This window comes from Artemia franciscana, chromosome 15 (genome assembly GCF_032884065.1).
Source record: "Artemia franciscana chromosome 15, ASM3288406v1, whole genome shotgun sequence".
Lineage (NCBI taxonomy): Eukaryota > Metazoa > Arthropoda > Branchiopoda > Anostraca > Artemiidae > Artemia > Artemia franciscana.
This window is the reverse complement of record NC_088877.1, coordinates 32302779-32322035: the sequence shown is the minus strand read 5'-3', so window position 1 is coordinate 32322035 and position 19257 is coordinate 32302779. Positions and strand designations below refer to the sequence as shown.

General features: G+C 36.4%; 2 protein-coding genes across 2 annotated transcripts in view; both read left to right on the top strand.

The window, feature by feature from the left end:
- LOC136036368 (chitooligosaccharidolytic beta-N-acetylglucosaminidase-like) overlaps positions 1-19257 on the top strand; it is a 579146-nt gene that overhangs the window by 215755 nt on the left and 344134 nt on the right. The window lies entirely within an intron of this gene.
- Positions 13415-19127, top strand: LOC136036574 (uncharacterized). The gene is made up of 2 exons (XM_065718876.1): positions 13415-13523; positions 18526-19127. Exons 1-2 carry the CDS (start codon positions 13415-13417, stop codon positions 19125-19127), a joined length of 711 nt encoding a protein of 236 aa, XP_065574948.1.

The following is a 19257-nucleotide window of genomic DNA, read 5'->3' as shown; positions in this document are numbered from 1 at the left end:
CTCGTTACTTCCGTGTGTATTCTATTCGTCTCAATATTATTGCAAAGATTTTGTTCTGAAATAAGCTTGATCTTACACTGACACCAGAGTTGGTGGCTTTTTACAAGGATCGCGGTTTCTAATCATATTTTGAAGCGTGATTAATTACTTTTAGAACAAGTTATGCGTTGATAGACTTTGCTATCACTGCAGACTTTTCAATATAACGGATGTGTATGTGGTAAGGAACATGATGGAAAACCGATTCTATTTTTCTGAGATAATGAATCGACTAGCTTCTTTATTTCCTGAAAATCTTTTTTAATTCTAAGTCAAAAGTTTTCATCAGTATCAGAGCAGTATGGGAATCCGAGAAGTAAGTGGGAAGGTATATTGTTGACAGCGATTCAACTATTACTATTATTCCCAGTCGAAAAGATGAAATCACTGGAAGCCTTCTCCAATAGCCTAAACATAAACATACCATATCTCGAGACTTTTAACGTAGGACGACTTTAAATGGAAATCATGCCGCAGTCGATCCGCTCTTCGCCCTCCCATAACATTTTTCTTTTAAAAAGGTGTCAGTTGTATAGAGATTTTGTATTGAGAGGCGTGAGGAATAAAGTTATTTATTTATTTATATTACTGCCAGTTCAGCTGTCAAAACTGAGTAGTCCAACGGAAGACGCTTGTTCATTGTCAGGGAGTCCACTGATGGTTGATTGTCAAGCCTAGCATTTTTGATTCTTTAACTATTTCAAGTCTCTCATAATTAACTGAGATATTGGAGGGATTTCTTTTTGTTATTGAAAATTATTGTTTTTAAGCTGAGTTGAACTTACTTTTGATTCCTACTGCTTACAAATGTTGATAGTCTTGTGTTCTTTCTTGGAAATTTGAGCTCAGAGAGAAGGAAAAACAATTGGTTGAGTAGTGATCCTTGGGGTGACTCATGGCGAAGCCTTCAAGTAGGGGAGGTAGCTTCATTGATCGTATCTTTGAAAGTTCTATCATTCGATAAGTCAGATGGGAAATGGATGAGCTTGTATGTCAAGTCCATTGTCTTTAAAATCTGACATAGCTTCTTTTCTAGTATTTTGCCAAAAGTGATTTAAAGTGAACAAATGCTGCCACGAGGACTGTTTTTTGTTTTAGTATTATTTATAGTTTCCTCGGGCATTAGAAAAAAGACAATTGTGTTGAAGCCTTTCCTAAAACGGCACTGTTGTTTCGGATAAAAGGTCATTGTATTCAGAAAACCACTCAAGTCTTCTTTATCATCTTTTCCACCATTTTACCAAGGACTGACAGAAAGGATTTAGGTATGTGAGATTAAACAGCCACCGTTCTGGTGGCTTACTCGGTTTCTTCATGAGAGTAATTTTTGACTATTCAAAATCTTAGGAAATGTTTAGTTTCTAGGCTTTATTATATATATGTATATATATATATATATATATATATATATATATGTATATATATATATATATATATATATATATATATATATATATATATATATATATATATATATATATATATATATATATATATATATATATATGTGTATATATGTATATTAATTAAGGTTCTGAATTAATCAGTATAGAGTAACCTATCTCATCCTCTCCAGATGCCGAGTCCAATTCAATCCTTCCAGTACTTGACAAGCTTTTGTTGTGCAAGAGCTTGTCGAAATGAAAGAAGAGAATGTATTGGGCATGATTGTAAGGAGCTATTCATGTTTTGGTTATAAAATTGGTCCATGTTGTCTATTTTTCTCTTCTATTTACTATCCTTGGAATCTTTAGACCCATTTATAATGATTACTTGGCTAATACTCAGTTTGACTTATTTGCAATTAAATAAAAAAACAAGTTTTTTTAAATGAAAGTAAGGAGCAACATTAAAACTTAAAACGAACAGAAATTACTCCGTATATGAAAGGGACTTTTCCTCCTCAACGCCCCGCTCATTACGCTAAAGTTTGACTTACTCTTAACTCTACTTGGCTGTATGCCTGCGTCTAGGCACGCCAGCAGCATTATCCCAGTATCACTTTATCCCCGTGTCCCCAAGATTCACACCCAAATACTTTAAAAGTCCTTTTTTGCGTATTTTCATTGAAATAAAAAAATCGAAGTTACAACAAAATTGCCTGCCCCCAAAATTCTGAAAAATATGTGTTAACCACAACATTTTCGTGAATCGATGCCCCTGCCTGTGCCCCAAAAGTTTAAAGTGTGGCCAGAAATCGCAATTGTGCTCCTCCGATGAATCTGAAGTATTAATCAAATCGAAGTTTGATCAAAAGGTCTAGTTTCTGTATTCTACGACTACGTTATGATAACTGCTATCTTCAATTTTTAGTTTTAATGTCGGCTTTGTCAGCTTTTCTTGCGCAGGGCTGAAAGAATGTTTTTCGAGTTTTCTATAATAAATAACAATAAATAGAACAGAATTTAGTTAAATTTTCACATTCATCCTTTAACATTTTTTAGCTCCTCATTATCTTTAGAATTTTCCAGAAAAGCTTCAGGGAATGGGTTCCTCACAGTTAAGTCATCATCATCGTCATCTTCTTCAGAAGCGGCCTCTATGATTGCAGATTCAGCTAAATCCATTGATCGTTTGCCAATTCCTTCAAATTCATCTTCCATGGCCATTTCGTCACTGCTTTCTATCGTTGCCTTAGTTTCATCATCTGCTGCTATGCGGAGTTCAAGCTCCTCATCTCCAAACTAAAATAAAGTTGAAACAATTTGTAATTGCAGACTTTTGGAAATTTTACGCTAAGCGCACAACAGTTCAATTATTGGCGAATAAATTTATAATTATCGTTAAGAAATAAAAATGCTGGAAGAATTTGAGCTATTTTTCAAGCCGAAAGAACAAAAAAACAAGACTAGTTTGAGAAAATACTGGAATATACGGTGTTCCGTGCTGTGGTTGAATTCTTTATGCATAAATACTAATTAATAATAAACGAACCATAATTAGTTTATTAATTAAAAGAAAACTTAAGTAAGCAGTAATAGATAATAAGTTGTAATTTATAAACTTAGAAAATTTATAATCATTTATTTCATAGTGTGTATAATATTTTGAATGAGTACACACCTGAAAAATTAAACTTTCATAAGGTTCTTTGAAGGCATAAAATGAGTTAATTCCTTTAGAAGCAAACATTCAGCTACCATACTGGCTAGGGACCAAGCTATGATTGTGTGAATGCGCAATGATGGTTTCAATTCAACTTTTTAGTCCGATCTTGCGTTCCTAATAACAAAGGTCAGGGTTGGAAAGGTACATTTTATTTTTATTTGTTTTAATTCTATTCATGTTTGTATCTGCTAATTATTGATTTGTCATTAGTCCAATCGGAAAATTTGGAAGTCCGTTTTTATTTTTTTATTTCTATAGTCTTGAGTCCTGGTATGTTTATATGACGACAAGTGATGTGGCTTCTACGGCTTTTTAAGCTAGAAGTGTCTTTGAATTTCACTTAATCATTAGAATTTTATACCCTACTAGCTCACTCGTCGTGCGTTGCTGCAATCTGAAAAGAAAATAAGTACAAGGAAAATTACCGCCGGAAAATTCTTCCCCACGGAGCCCCCCCCCCCTCACCTGCGTATTAATAACGGTGAAAATTCCCTACCCGCAGTAAACCCCTCTGGAGGAAATTCTTCCTATAAAATCCCCCTAAATATTTATAACGATAGTATTTTGAAATTTAAAAGTATCTGAAAATTAGGTTAGGACTAGTAATTTTTGCTTTACCACCTCAATGTCATCTATTCCATGTGTTCTTGTTCAAGGTCTTTAATCTCAGTCAGTACGAAAAGTATTCGAAAAATTCAGAGGGCCTTGGCGGAAGGCAAAAACCTTTAAGACCTAAAACCTTCCCGAGTGTGTACTCAGCAACTTCTTAAAGTTACTTGGGGATCGTATGAACAGTATAGTAATATATACAGGACAAACAGGGAGACATACATTTTTTTTTTTTTTTTTTATACAGATGACATTGTATAATTTTATTTTAGAAGATCATACAATTAATTGAAGATATATAATGAACCTCGCCAAATTTTGTGAAGCTATATTGCAGAAAAGCACACCTGAAAAGAAAATTTTTCCCATTTCCTAACTTGACCCCCCTCTGAAACAATTCATTCAAATACAAATTTTGTAACCTGATTGACTTGTAACCATTCAGCTGCTTGGCATTTCCTTCTTCATTAGATCATAATTGTTAACCAATAAATAGTTACAGTTACACAAGAATATGGTCATTCCACTTTCCAAATTCTTCACATGCAATAAAACCTCTGAATTTTTCAACATGTAGTAAAACTTGATTGAGAAAAATTAAAATAACTATAGTGCCATTATAGGTTTAAAAAAATACTCAAAAATATATAAAGTCAGGGGGGTATAAAAAGGAGTGTAGAACCTAGATGATAGTAGGCGGGGGTGGAGGGAGAGCTCTAGGGGTATAAGACCTGTTAGAACTTAAGGAATGTCTTTTGCTTTGTTGAATCCATTGAATTAGGATCGATTTTTTCCAAAGTTCGAATTAAGAATTACTCTCCTGACCTAAGGAATTAAGGAGTTGACAATGGGAGTCAAGACACGCTATAATTATGGTAGAGCAGGCCACTCTGCTAGAAAAGCCAATCTACAGTAGTAGGATCTACAAAGGAAGGTAGAGTTAAATAAGTGAATCTCAATTGATTTTTTTGTTACATGTTCAGAAAAAAGGACACACAATCCTATGACTCAATCTTCTCACATGTTTGATTTTTAAAGATGTCAGTTCTGTTTTCTTTTGAGTGGGGAAGAGACCCCCATATTATATCTAGGGGATGGAGGGGGAGGCGTAGAGATAATGTAAAATTTCATTTCTTAGGATGAATTTCCCCTCCCCCTTTATGCTCAATGTATGGGGCTTAAGATAGGGTGGTGAGGGATCATAGACCGCGATATTTTTTTCAAGTTGGAGTCAAAACAGCATAGGCACCATTTGGGCCAAATCTTGGGATGGGCATAAACTCCATCTTGCCCCCCCCCAAATCACTTCGTGTCGCGTAATCATCTAGGAAATGGGCATTTGACAGAACTCGAGAATTGTATTATGAATCTTACCTACTTTCAAAGTTTACAATAATTAATAGCAAATAGCGTAATTACCCCCAGGGTCGTCAAGTAATTACGCTCTTTGGTTAATAGGCGTGCAGTAATTTCAAATCAAATGGACAGAATGGATTATGTTGGACATAATGAATTATTATGGCCGGCAAAGGGCCCTTTGTGGTGGAAGATTGGGCCCCCTGGAAGATATGGGGTGGGCATTTGCCCCCCCCCCCCCTGACCCCCCCCCCCCCCCCCAAATGGCGCCTCCGCAATAGAATCCATAAATTATTATTTACTCCAGCAATGAGCCAGTATGATATTATTAGCAAGAGGGATTAAAATTCCTGAAAAGTTCCTAACTGGTGATATTTTTTTTCTTTTTTTTGTCTGTTGAAAGTTACTTCTTAACAAAATACTTGAACGAAACAATGCAAATAAGGCACATTTCAGAAACACACTTCAGTAATCAATTTTAGCGATAAACAAGAAGTCATCATCACTATGAATATATATATATAAACACACAAAGGTTTTAGGGATAGTCTAATCAAGGCCCCCCTTAAAGTATTGATCACTTCGTGCTGACTGAAATTAGAGACCCCCGATCACAAATAATTGACAATTGATTTCGTTAACATTATTTGCATTCTTTGGAAATTAATTTTGTTCATGGATGTCTCTATGTATCCAGCAAAACTCGATGGGTAAGTGAATAGTCCTGACCAAAATTTTCAATTATCTTTATATCTACGTTTACTCCAATTGCCTTTCCTGTGCTCCTTAAGTCCATCAAAATGATCCATATAAAAGGGGATAGAACACAACCCTGCTTAACTCCTGATTTAATACAAAACCAGTTGCTAACCTCATTTCCTACCTTAACCGCAGCAGTATTATTCTCGTACATAGCACAAATCACTTTAATGTATTTTTCTGGTACACCCTATAACGATAAAACCTTTGTTAACGCTCTTCTATCAACAGAATCGAAAGCTTGCTCATAATCGATAAAACTGAGGACAAAAGGTGTTTGACAACGAAGGGACTTCTCAATTATTAACTTGAGAGTGAAAACATGATCAACACATCCTCTACCTTTTCTAAAACCGCATTGTTCTTCCCTTAAAACGTTGTCTACAGCATGCCTCAGTCTAAAAAGTATCATATTACTCAGTTTTTTGCTACCTAAAGAGACCAGACTAATGCCTCGATAATTACGACACTCACTCTTGTCACCTTTCTCATACAGTGGTTTAATTAAGGTTTTCCTAAAATCATTGAATACTTCCCCTTTTTCAATAATCATGTTCATAATCTTCAGTAGCTTATTCCTAACCTCAGAGCCACCATATTTAAGAAACTCATTAATCATACTATCAGCACCTGGGGCCTTCGTATGGAAGGAGTTTTCGCTGATAATTCCCAAATGGCTCATTCGATTAGAAATTGAAGGAGCTAGTGCCCTTTTTAATAGTTGAAAGTGATCAGAGGGCAATTTACCACAAGGTAGGCCTATATATATAAATTTCGGAGGGGGCTCATTGGATTGTTAATCAGGAGTTCAAGTGCCCTTTTTAAGATTCGGAGTGATCGGAGGGTGAATACCCCCCCCCCCCCCACCTCGTATTTTTCCGAAATGCATCTGGTAGAATTTTGAGATGGCCATTTTTTGCCTTAGAAACTTCCAAAAGAGCTCACTCGATTGGAAATTGAAAGGGTTAGTGCCCTTTTTAATAGTCAAAGGTGATTGGGGGGGCAACTAACCCTCCTGCAAGGCCCATCATTTCTCTAAACACATCCAACCAAAATTTCGAAATAGACATTTTGTTCAACTTAATTGAAAGGTCCGAAAAATATGTCTTTGAGTATGACCCAACCCCCCAGAGCCCTCCGGGCAAGGGTTACAAGTTATGCCCTGGGGGTATATAAGATATGTATAGAAAGGGTGATCGTAAAAACTTCGGAGGTGGCTCATTGGATTGCTAATCAGGAATTTTAGTGCCCTTTTAGAGATTCAGAGTGATCAGAGGGTGGATATCCCCCCCCCACTCACAAATACCTCGAATTTTCCCAAAATCCATCTGATAGAAATTTCGAGATGACCATTTGTTGTCTTAGAAACTTTGAAAAGAGCTCATTCGGTCGGACATTGAAAGGACTAGAATCCTTTTTAATAGTCAAAAATGATTGGAGGGCAACCAACCCCCCTCCCACGCTCACCATTTCCCCAACCATATTCAATCAAAATTTCAAGATAGGCATTTTGATTAATGTAATTGAAAGATCTGGACATTATGTCTTGGAGGATAACACCCCCTTCAGCCCTCAGGGCAAGGGTTGTAATTTACATCCTGAGGGCATATAACCCATATATAGAAAGGGTGGTCGTACAAATTTCAAAGGGGGCTCATTGGATTGGAAATCAGAAGTTCTAGGGCCATTTTAAAGATTCAGAGTGATCGGAGGATGGATACCCCCCAAACCTCGTATTTTCCCGAAATGCGTCTGATAAAAATTTTGAGATGGCCGCTTGTTGTCTTAAAAGCTTCGAAACAAGCTCATTCGATTGGAAATTGAAAGGGCTAGTGCACTTTTTATAGTCAAAAGTTATTGGAAGGCAACAAAAACACTCCCACGCCCACCACTTCTACAAACACATCCAATCACAATTTTGAGGTATTAATCTTGTTCAAAGTAATTGAAAAGTCCAGAAATTATGTCTTTGAGGGTGACGACCCCCGGAGCCCCAGGGCAAGGGTTATTTGATATGCACTAGGGACCTTTAAGGTACATATAAAAAGGGTGATCGCAAAAATTTTGAAGAGGGCTCATTGGATTGGTAATCAGAAGTTCTAGTACCTTTCTTAAGATTCAAATTGATCGGAGAGTGGATCCCCCAACACCTCGTATTTTGCCGAAATATATCTGATAGAAATTTTGAGATGGTCATTTGTTGTCGTTGAAACTTTGAAAACAGCTCATTGTATTGGAAATTGAAACGGCCAGTGTCCTTTTTAATGGTCGAAAGTGATTGGATGGCAACTAACCCCCCTCCCACGGCCACAATTTCTCCAAACGCAATCAATCAAAAATTTGATATATCCATTTTATTCAACGCAATTTAAAGGTCCACATATTAGGTCTTTGTGAATGGCAACCCTCCCACAGTCCGCAGGGCAAGGGTTTTAAGTTAGGCCCTGTGAGCATATAAGGTATATATAGAAAAATCATTGCATATACTTCGAAGGGGTTCATTGGATTGGTAATCAGAACTTCTAGTGCCCTGTTTAAGATTCAGAGGGATTGGAGGGTGGATACCCCCCCAACCATACCTCGTATTTTACCAAAATCTATCTGATTGAAATTTTGAGACGGTCATTTGTCACCTTAAAAACTTCGAAAAGAGCCCATTCGATTGGAAATTCAAAGGGCCATTGCTCATTTTAATAGTCGAAAGTGATTGGATGGCAACATACCCTCATCACGCCCACTATTTCCCCAAATACATGTAATCAAAATTATTAAATAGCCACTTTGTTCAACGTAATTGAAAGGTCAATAAATTATGTCTTTGAAGATGACAAGACCCCCCCCCCCCCCTACACAGCCCTCCGGGCAAGAGTTTTAAGTTATGCCCTGGGATCATATGAGGTACATATAAAAAGGATGACAGTATATACTTTGGAGGGGGATCAATGGAAAGAAATTCGAGTTCCCTTTTTAAGATTCAGAGCGATCGGAGGGTATATACCCTCCCCCAAAAATCGGGTTTCCCGAAATGCTTTTGACAGCAATTTTGAGATGACCATTTGTTGTCTTAGAAATTTCAAAAAGAGCTCATTCAATTGCAAATTGAAAGTGATAGTGCCCTTTTTAATAGTTAGAAGCTATTGCAGGGCAACTAACCACCCTCCCACGCCCACCATTTCTCCTGAAACATCCAATTAAAGATTTGAGATAGCCATTTTGTTCAACGTAATTGAAAGGTCTGGAAATTATGTCTTGGAGGATGACAACCCCCTAGAACCCTCAGAGCAAGGGTTGTAAGTTATGCCCTGGGGGCATATAAGGTGCATATAGAAAGGGTGACAGTGTAAACTTTGGAGGGGGCTCATTGGAATAGTAATCAGAAGTTCAAGGGGCCCTTTTTAATATTCAGAGTGACCAGAGGGTGTATAACCTTCCCCGTACCTTGGGTTTTCCCGAAATGCTTTTGATAGAAATTTTGAGATGGCCATTTGTTGTCTTAGAAACTTCGAAAAGAGCTCATTCGATTGAAAATTGAAAGTGTTAGTGCCCTTTTTAATAACCTGAAGCTATTGCAGGGTAACTACCCCCCCCACGCCCACAATTTCTCCAAAAACATCCAATTAAAATTTTGAGTGAGCCACTTTGTTCAACGTAATCGAAAGGTCCGGAAATTATGTCTTGGAGGATGACAAATCCCTAGAGCCCTCAGAGCAAGGGTTGTAAGTTATGCCCTGGGGGCACATAAGCTATATATATATTTAGAAAGGGTGATCATATGAAATGGTAATCACAAGTTCAAGCGCATTTTTTAAGACTCAAGAGTGATCGGAGAGTGGATAACCCCACCCCCAAACTTCGTATTTTCCCGTCATTTGTTGTTGTAGAAACTTCGACAAGAGCTCATTCGATTGGAAATTAAAAGAGCCAGTGCCCTTTTTAATAGTAAAAAATGATGGGAGGGTAACTAGCCTCGTCCCACACCCGCCATTTCCCCAAGCACATCCAAACAAAATTTTGAGATAGCCATTTTGTTCAACTTAATTGAAAGGCCCATATATTATGTCTTTTGGGATGGAACCCCCCCCCCCACAAACCTCAGGGCAAGGAATGTAAATTATGCTCTGGGGGCATATAAGGTATATACAGAAGGGATGATCGTATAAGCTTCAGAGGGGGCACATTGGATTGGCAATCAGACTCTATTTAAGATTCAGAGTAATCTGAGGATGGTTACCCCCCCCCCCATCCGACACCTTGTATTTGTCCCAAAATGCATCTGATAAAAATTTTGATAGGGTCATTTGTTGTCGAAAAAAACTTCGAAAACAGCTCATTTGATTGGAAATATAAAAGACCAGTGCCCTCTTTAATAGTCAAAATGGATTGGAAGGCAACAAGTCCCCCTCCCACGCCCACCATTTCCACAAACACATCTAATCAAAATTTTTAAATAGCCATTTGTTCAACGTAATTGAAAGATCCGGAATTTATCTCTTTGAGGATGACACTCCCCCTTCACAACCCTCAGGGAAAGGGTTTTAAGTTCTGCCCTGGGGCCATATAAGGTATATATAGAAATGGTGATCGTATAAACTTCGGAGGGTGGCTCATTGGATTGGTAATCAGGGGCATAAAAGGTATATATAGAAATGGTGATCGTATAAACTTCGGAGGGGGGCTCATTGGATTGGTAATCAGGGGCATAAAAGGTATATATAGAAATGGTGATCGTATAAACTTCGGAGGGTGGCTCATTGGATTGGTAATCAGGGGCATAAAAGGTATATATAGAAATGGTGATCGTATAAACTTCGGAGGGTGGCTCATTGGATTGGTAATCAGGGGCATAAAAGGTATATATAGAAATGGTGATCGTATAAACTTTGGAGGGGGGCTCATTTGATTGGTAATCAGGGGCATAAAAGGTATATATAGAAATGGTGATCGTATAAACTTCGGAGGGGGGCTCATTGGATTGGTAATCAGGGGCATAAAAGGTATATATAGAAATGGTGATCGTATAAACTTCGGAGGGGGGCTCATTGGATTGGTAATCAGAAGCTCTAGTGCTCTTTTTAAGATTCAGAGGGATCAGAGGGTGGACCGGAAACCCACACCTTGGATTTTCCTGAAATGCATCTGATATAAATTTTAAGATGGCAACTTGTTGTCGTAGAATCTTCAAAAACACCCTATTGGATTGGAAATTGAAGGACCAGTGCCCTTTTTAATAGTCAAAAGTGATTGGAGGACAACTAACCCCCTCCCACGCCCACAATTTCCCCAAACTCATCCAATTGAAAATTTGAGATAGCCATTTTGTTCAACGTCATCGAAAGGTCCGGAAATTATTTTTTGAGGATGACAAACCCCAAATAGCCCTCAGGGCAAGGGTTGTAATTTATGCTTTGGGGGCATATAATGTATATATTTAGAAAGGGTGATCGTAATAAACTTCGTAGGGGGCTCATTGGACTGTTGATCAGAAGTTCTAGTACCTTTTGTAAGATTCAGAGTGACCGGAGGGTGGATAGGCCTGATCCCCCACACCTGATATCTTCTTGAAGTTCACCTGAGAGAAATTTAGAGATGGCCATTTGCTGTCGTAGAAACTTCGCAAAAGGCTCAATCGTTTGGAAATTGAAATGACTAGTGTCCTTTTTATTAGTCAAGTCATTGGAGGGTAACAAGGCCCCCCCACGCCCATCCATTCCCAAAACACATCTAGTCAAAATCTTGATATAGCCCTTTTGTTCAGCGTAGCTAAAAGTCCTGGAAATTGTGTCTTTGACAATCCCCATGCCTTCTCAAGACCAGAACTTAATTTGCACTTTACTGAAAACAAAATACATTTAAAATGTTTTTTCTTTGTTTTTACTTGTTTTAAATGTTTTTACTAGATATATGAAGGGGGAAGTCGACTCCCTTTAACTCCAATTACAGCGCGAGTGTCTGGTGCCATTTTTAAGAGTAACAAGAGATGAGAGGGCAAATAACCCTTCTCTCAAACCTATTCATTTTCCAAAAACATCCAGTCAAAATTTTGAGATAGCCATTTTGTTCCGCATAGTAAAACGGTCCAGCAACTATGTCCTTAGGGATATTAGGCATGTCAACCGCCCACAATTATGTTGCTTCAAAATAAATCAAAAGGCATTGTGTTTATGATTGCCGATAAGACACCTCACCAATATATCGAGAACGACTGGGGGTATTAGCCTAAGTTGAAAATTTTGGGGATACTACTATCACGACTTCTTCTCTTACAATCTAAATAAATAAAAAGTTTATCCAGGTTGTCAAAGAACAAGGATAGAATCTTTTGGGACTGATATTAAGTTTTATTTTTCAGGTCAAATTAAGAAAAATGAAAAATGAGAGTGGGATGGGGCCTAGGTGTCCTCCAATTTTTTGGTTACTTAAAAAGGGCACTAGAACTTTTAATTTCCGTTAGAAAGAGCCCTCTTGCGATATTTTCGATACGATCACCCCTATTAAAAAAAAAAAAAAAAAACTCGCATCCGTGATCTGTCTTGTGGCAAAACTGCGTAAAATTACCAAAAATCACTATAAATGAGTAAATGAAACTGAAAAGAAACAGAAATTGCAATAAATATCCCATTCAAACTGGAAACGAGCAAAAAATTAACACGAGTAGGGCTGAGAACTCCCATGTCTTCTCAAACCAGAACCCATTTTGCGCTTTACAGAAAACAAAATACGTTTGAAATGTTTTCACCTTTCTTACTTTCATAAATAAAAAATTATCAAAACCTCAAGGAAAAAATGTCAGAATATGTCAATTAAATTGACAATTCACGCTCAATTTGTTTTTCAGTAAAGCGCAAGTTGTGCTCTGGTCTTTAGAAGGCATGGGGGTTATCAGCCCTACTCATCTTAATTACTGCTCGTTTTGAGTTTGAATCGGCTGTTTATGGTAATTTCTGTTGGTTTTGAGTTTCACTTATTTATTGATAGTGATTTGTGGTAGTCTCACGCTTGGAAGATTATGTGACTTAATTTTTGCTCATTCTTGGCTTAATGGAGCTCTTTACTTTTCTTTGAAAAACTTGTCTTGGGGGAATAATTTTTTAAATTAATATACCAAAATATGATGAAAATATAAAACTTTAGAAACAAAATTATGGAAACTACGATAAAGAATTATAGAAAGCAGGTCGCGCAGAAGGCATTATATCAAATACCTAACCTAGCCACCTCTATATGTTAATTATTTAATTAAAATAAACCTACATTGCAGTTTTTCTATTTCAATCATATTAAGCAAATTATAACCAATTACTGAGAAGCAAACGGGTTTTCTCACATTTTAGAGCGAAAAATTCTTGCGTAGGCAGTTCCGAATGATTAACAAGCACTAAAAGTCTTCTTGGTATACACGACTTTAAAACAGTATATTTGTCAATAATACAGGGCTTAATCGACAATCAAGAAACATTTCGATAAATACAGTTTTTGGAACGGAAATTCGTAACACTATCATCAGCCACAAAAAATCTCTTCGAAAAAGGTCGCAAGAATCCAAATGGCTGCCCAATCCAAGCCACATTTCACGTTTCACATGAGTGGACTGACTACAGCCAAGTTCAGAATTTATATTCCAACGGTCATGAAATCGCATCGCATACTGTATCGTAAGTTACTCGCTTAGCGAAACGCTCTCACTAATGCATGCCATTCACAACGGGGTCGGCCCTGACTCGAAAACGTTCTTTCTAATTCTGAAGATGTCTCCGTCCTTCGAAAAGCCGAAACAGTTTTTTTTTTAAATAATCGATTAGATAAAATGGCTATCAAAGCGGATTTCTCATAGTGACCCCCATCCCCTAAAATTTCTCGTACCATTATTGATATCTGAGACATATCAGGTCAAACTTACTGCCTCGTAAGTTTCTCGCTTGCTGAAGCAGTAGCTAATAATTTCTTATTTCAATGGGTTTGTTCATGACTTGGTAAAATCTAATTTAATGTATACTTATATGGAGATGAGAGACAATCATATGCCCCAAATCCTGTTGTGACAGGATTTTACACACTTTAGGAATAGATAGGATTACATTATATAGAGGTGCTAAAATTTATAAAACAATATAATTTATATATAGACTATATAAACTGTATAATCCATATAGAGGTAAAATTTTTATATGTAAAAACCTCTATATAGACTCTATACCATAGACTATACCATGTATACTTAGTATATACTCAGTATATATATACTCAGTATGTAGACTCTATACCATATATAGAGGTAAAAACCTCTATTGAAAGCCACGACATAAATGTATATATTTTAAAGTATTCTGAGAGAACCAGAATCCCCACCTGACTACGTTACTAACAAGCGAGTAAAAAATGGTTTTGACTCATTCTTTTAACAATATTAAATTTAAAAAACAAGTTTTTTTAACTGAAAGTAAGGAGCAAAATTAAAACTTAAAACGAACAGAAATTACTTCGTATATGAAAGGGGCTGCTTCCTCACCAACATCCCGCTCTTGACGCTAAAGTTTGACTCTTTCTCTCAACTCTTCTTTTTAAAACAGTAAAAAACTTTAGCGTAAAGAGCGGGATGTTGGTGAGGAAGCAGCCCCTTTCATATACGAAGTAATTTCTGTTCGTTTTAAGTTTCAATTTTGCTCCTTACTTTCAGTTAAAAAAACTTGTTTTTTTTAATTTAATTTCTAAACGTTTTTCAATCAATGCATGTTTTGGTTTTGGCTCTCCGCAGAGGAATAATTTAGCATAACGAAAATATACTCTACGAACATATAGTTTCTGAGGTTCACTAAAAAACTGCCAAACCGGACAAAGAGAAAGGAGATGAGGTACAACTAGGCTATTATAAATTTTCGCAAGATTTAATTTATCAATGTGTTTAATATTAGATACTTTTTTGCTAAATGACTTTCTCATAATTTTGATTGAATGATTTTGAGAAAAAAGAGCGGGGGAGGAAGCCTAGTTGCCCTTCAATTTTTTGGTTAATTAAGATAAAGGCAACTAGATCTTTTAATTTTTTACGAATCTTTTTTTTAGTGAAAGATATACGTAACTTATAAATTAGCTTACGTAAAGAAGTTTTGTATTCTCATGTTTTTATTACATATATGAGGGGGTTCGCCCCCTCGTCAGTACCTCGCTCTTTACACTAAAGCTTAGATTTTGTCCCAATTCATTAAGAATGACCCCTGAATCACCAAAGCCGTAAAATAAATAGTTGAAATTACTAAAAATACTTTAGCGTAAAGATTGGGGTATTAGGAGGAGGTGAACTCCTCATATGGGTAATAATTTCCGTTCGTTTTAAGTTTTAATGCTGCTCTTTACTTCCAGCTGAAAAAAACTTTTTCATATTTCTTTTTTCATTGTTTTTTTTTTTAATAGTGCTAGTAAATCCTGCGCTCCCTTCATGGAAATTTTCTTCTACCATGACAAATTCCTCGATGGAAAGCTCCCCCAGCCTATCCCCCTATTCTCAACCCCTCCCCCCAACCAAAAAATCCTACTGAAAACGCCTACACACTTCCGAATAACCATTACTATATATAAGCACTGGTCAAATTTTGTAACTTGTAGCCCCTCCCCCAGGGACTGTGGGGGAGTAAGTCATCCCAAAGACATAGTTTTTATGATTTTTGACTATGCTGAACAAAAAGGCTGTCTCAAAATTTTGATCCGTTGACTTTAGGAAAAACATGAGCGTGGGAGGGGGCCTAGATGCCCTCCAATTTTTTTGGTCACTTAAAAAGGGCACTAGAACTTTTCATTTCCGTTAGAATGAGCCCTCTTGCGACATTCTAGGACCACTTGGTCGATACGATGACCCCTGGGAAAAAAAAACAAAAAAAAACAACAAATAAACACGCACCCGTGATTTGTCTTCTGGCAAAAAATACAAAATTCCACATTTTTGTAGATAGGAGCTTGAAACTTCTACAGTAGGGTTCTCTGTGACGCTGAATCTGATGGTGTCATTTTCGTTAAGATCCTACGACTTTTAGGGGGTGTTTCCCCCTATTTTCCTAAATAAGACAAATTTTCTCAGGCTCGTAACTTTTGATGGGTTAGACTAAATTTGATGAAACTTATATATTTAAAATCAGCATTAAAATGCAATTCTTTTGATGTAGCTATTGATATCAAAATTCAATTTTTTTGAGTTTTGGTTACTATTGAGCCGGATCGCTCCTTACTACAGTTCGTTACCACGAACTGTTTGAAATGGTGCAAGTAACTAGGGAAACCCTTGCACACGGAGAATATTTAAGCTTTCTAACCAAGTTCTGGTCATTTTAATTTTCAACTTCTGCGGCACAGATAAGCCGTTAAAATAACAAAAAATATGGTTTATTGATGAATCTTGGCCTTGCTGTTGACAGGCATTTTAATGTTACGCTTGAAACTACAGAAGCATGGCACTCAAATGGCAAGAAAATGTGTTAGAAAGGCTTTTATCAAGACTAATTTGTTCCCAACTATTGCTTACTAATATTGTATATTCACCCTGATTTATCGGACAGATAAATCTTTTGTTATTAATTCTTAATGGTCCATTAACATTTTTGTACCTGAAAATAAATAGTATTGAGAGTTTAAAATAGCGGAAACTGGCACTAGTTTAAAAAAAAAAAAAAAAAAAAAAAAAAAAAACACCAAATATATTTTTTTTTCAGAAACTGAGATCAGACACTTGTTACAATATTCATTTTGCCATTTACACTCATTCCACTAATTTTACTCTAATAATTACACTGAAAAAAGGCCAAGAAACGCCAAACCCAAAAAAAAAACAAAAAAAAACAACAAATAAACACGCACCCGTGATTTGTCTTCTGGCAAAAAATACAAAATTCCACATTTTTGTAGATAGGAGCTTGAAACTTCTACAGTAGGGTTCTCTGTGACGCTGAATCTGATGGTGTCATTTTCGTTAAGATCCTACGACTTTTAGGGGGTGTTTCCCCCTATTTTCCTAAATAAGACAAATTTTCTCAGGCTCGTAACTTTTGATGGGTTAGACTAAATTTGATGAAACTTATATATTTAAAATCAGCATTAAAATGCAATTCTTTTGATGTAGCTATTGATATCAAAATTCAATTTTTTTGAGTTTTGGTTACTATTGAGCCGGATCGCTCCTTACTACAGTTCGTTATCACGAACTGTTTGAAATGGTGCAAGTAACTAGGGAAACCCTTGCACACGGAGAATATTTAAGCTTTCTAACCAAGTTCTGGTCATTTTAATTTTCAACTTCTGCGGCACAGATAAGCCGTTAAAATAACAAAAAATATGGTTTATTGATGAATCTTGGCCTTGCTGTTGACAGGCATTTTAATGTTACGCTTGAAACTACAGAAGCATGGCACTCAAATGGCAAGAAAATGTGTTAGAAAGGCTTTTATCAAGACTAATTTGTTCCCAACTATTGCTTACTAATATTGTATATTCACCCTGATTTATCGGACAGATAAATCTTTTGTTATTAATTCTTAATGGTCCATTAACATTTTTGTACCTGAAAATAAATAGTATGGAGAGTTTAAAATAGCGGAAACTGGCACTAGTTTAAAAAAAAAAAAAAAAAAAAAAAAAACACCAAAGCGCTCTAGCACTTGCCGTCTCTTGGTATTATCTTTCAAGCTTGGTATATTTTTTTTTCAGAAACTGAGATCAGACACTTGTTACAATATTCATTTTGCCATTTACACTCATTCCACTAATTTTACTCTAATAATTACACTGAAAAAAGGCCAAGAAACACCAAATTCTAGATTCTTCTGATGCTTGTTTTGTCAACCTTAGTGCCAGTTTCCACTCTTATAAGTTACGCGTACTCTCTGCTTAAAAGCTCAAAATTGTTCAAATTTTGGATAGGACCCATGGTTGGTGCTGTAGTCGTTTGTAATTTGACTTCCATAACCAATCGTGACTGTAATGTGGCTAAGCTACTAATTAAAATTAAATGTCTTAAGATCTGTAGAACATACCTTTAATGTATCTACTTAATTAGGTTAATGGACTTTTCTTCCTAATTACTTCAAATAAAAATGCTTTGCTTTGTTCTGCTTAAAGTTTGCACGAAAAAGCTCAAAATTGTTCAAATTTTTGATAGGACCTATTATTGGTGCTGTAGTCGCTCGTAATTTGATTTCTATCACCAAACGTGACTGTAATGTGGCAACTAATTAAAATTAAATGTTTTAAGATGAAACACACTTTTAATGTACCTATTTAATTATATTAATGGGCTTTTCTTATTAAAAAATTCAAATAAAATGCTTTGCTTTGTTCTGCTTAAAGTTTGCACGAAAATGCTTTTTCTCACTTTATTTGAGAAGGTCATTTTAGTTTAATGCTTCACGACATGGTCGTCCAAAGTGACATTAAGTATGAAAAACTGAACAGGATATTAATATCAAAGTCAATAAGCTGAATACTCTGCTTCAGGAGCAATTTCAGACTTGTTTTCGCGTAAAAGTCATTACTCTGAGTGACACTGATAAACCGTGGATAACCAATGATCTAAAGAATTTAATAAAAACCCGTTGTCGCCTTCATATCGCTGGTGATACCGTTGCTTCAGTACAGTTGCGTAATCATATTATTAAACTGAACGGAATTCCTCAGTAAAAAGACTTACCGGTAAGTCAAAACTCAAAGATCTAAGGCTACTCAAAGAGGACGGTACCTTAACCTCAGCTAATGAAGTCAATTCTGTTTTTGCTGACATTTGTACCACATTTCCATCAATCACCAAATCAGAAATTGATACTATCATTGCTGGTGCAGAGATTGAGGACGTGTGTGAAGTCTCTGAATTCACTGTTTATAAGGAACTCCTAAGACTGAAAGCGAACTGTGCGTCCTACCCAGGTGAGCTTCCAGTAAAGCTGTTACGGGAATTGGCCATTTTTCTTGCTAAGCCACTCTCTTCTATAATCAACCAATGTTTCCGTCAGCAAGTATTCCCTAGTGCTTGGAAAAGAGCATATGTACGCGTTATTCCAAAAGTAAGGTGTTCAAAATCTTGTGATCGGCCTATATCAATAACTCCGAACCTTTCTAAAGTTGCAGAAACGTTTATTTACCGCAAGCTTATGTCACAAGTCTCTGCACATCTAGACCCGTATCAGTATGGATGCTTAAGAGGCAGCAGCACAACTGTTTATTTAGTACGGATCAGTGCTGCAACAAGCACTCCAAATTTTTACTTAAGTATCAAGTATTAAGTACTCGTTGGTTTTTTACTTAAATATCAAGTAGTAAGTACTTTCCAAATTCTTACTTAAGTATCAAATATCAAGTACTTGCCAAAATTGTACTAAGTATTACTTCATCAAGCACTACTTCAAGTATTTA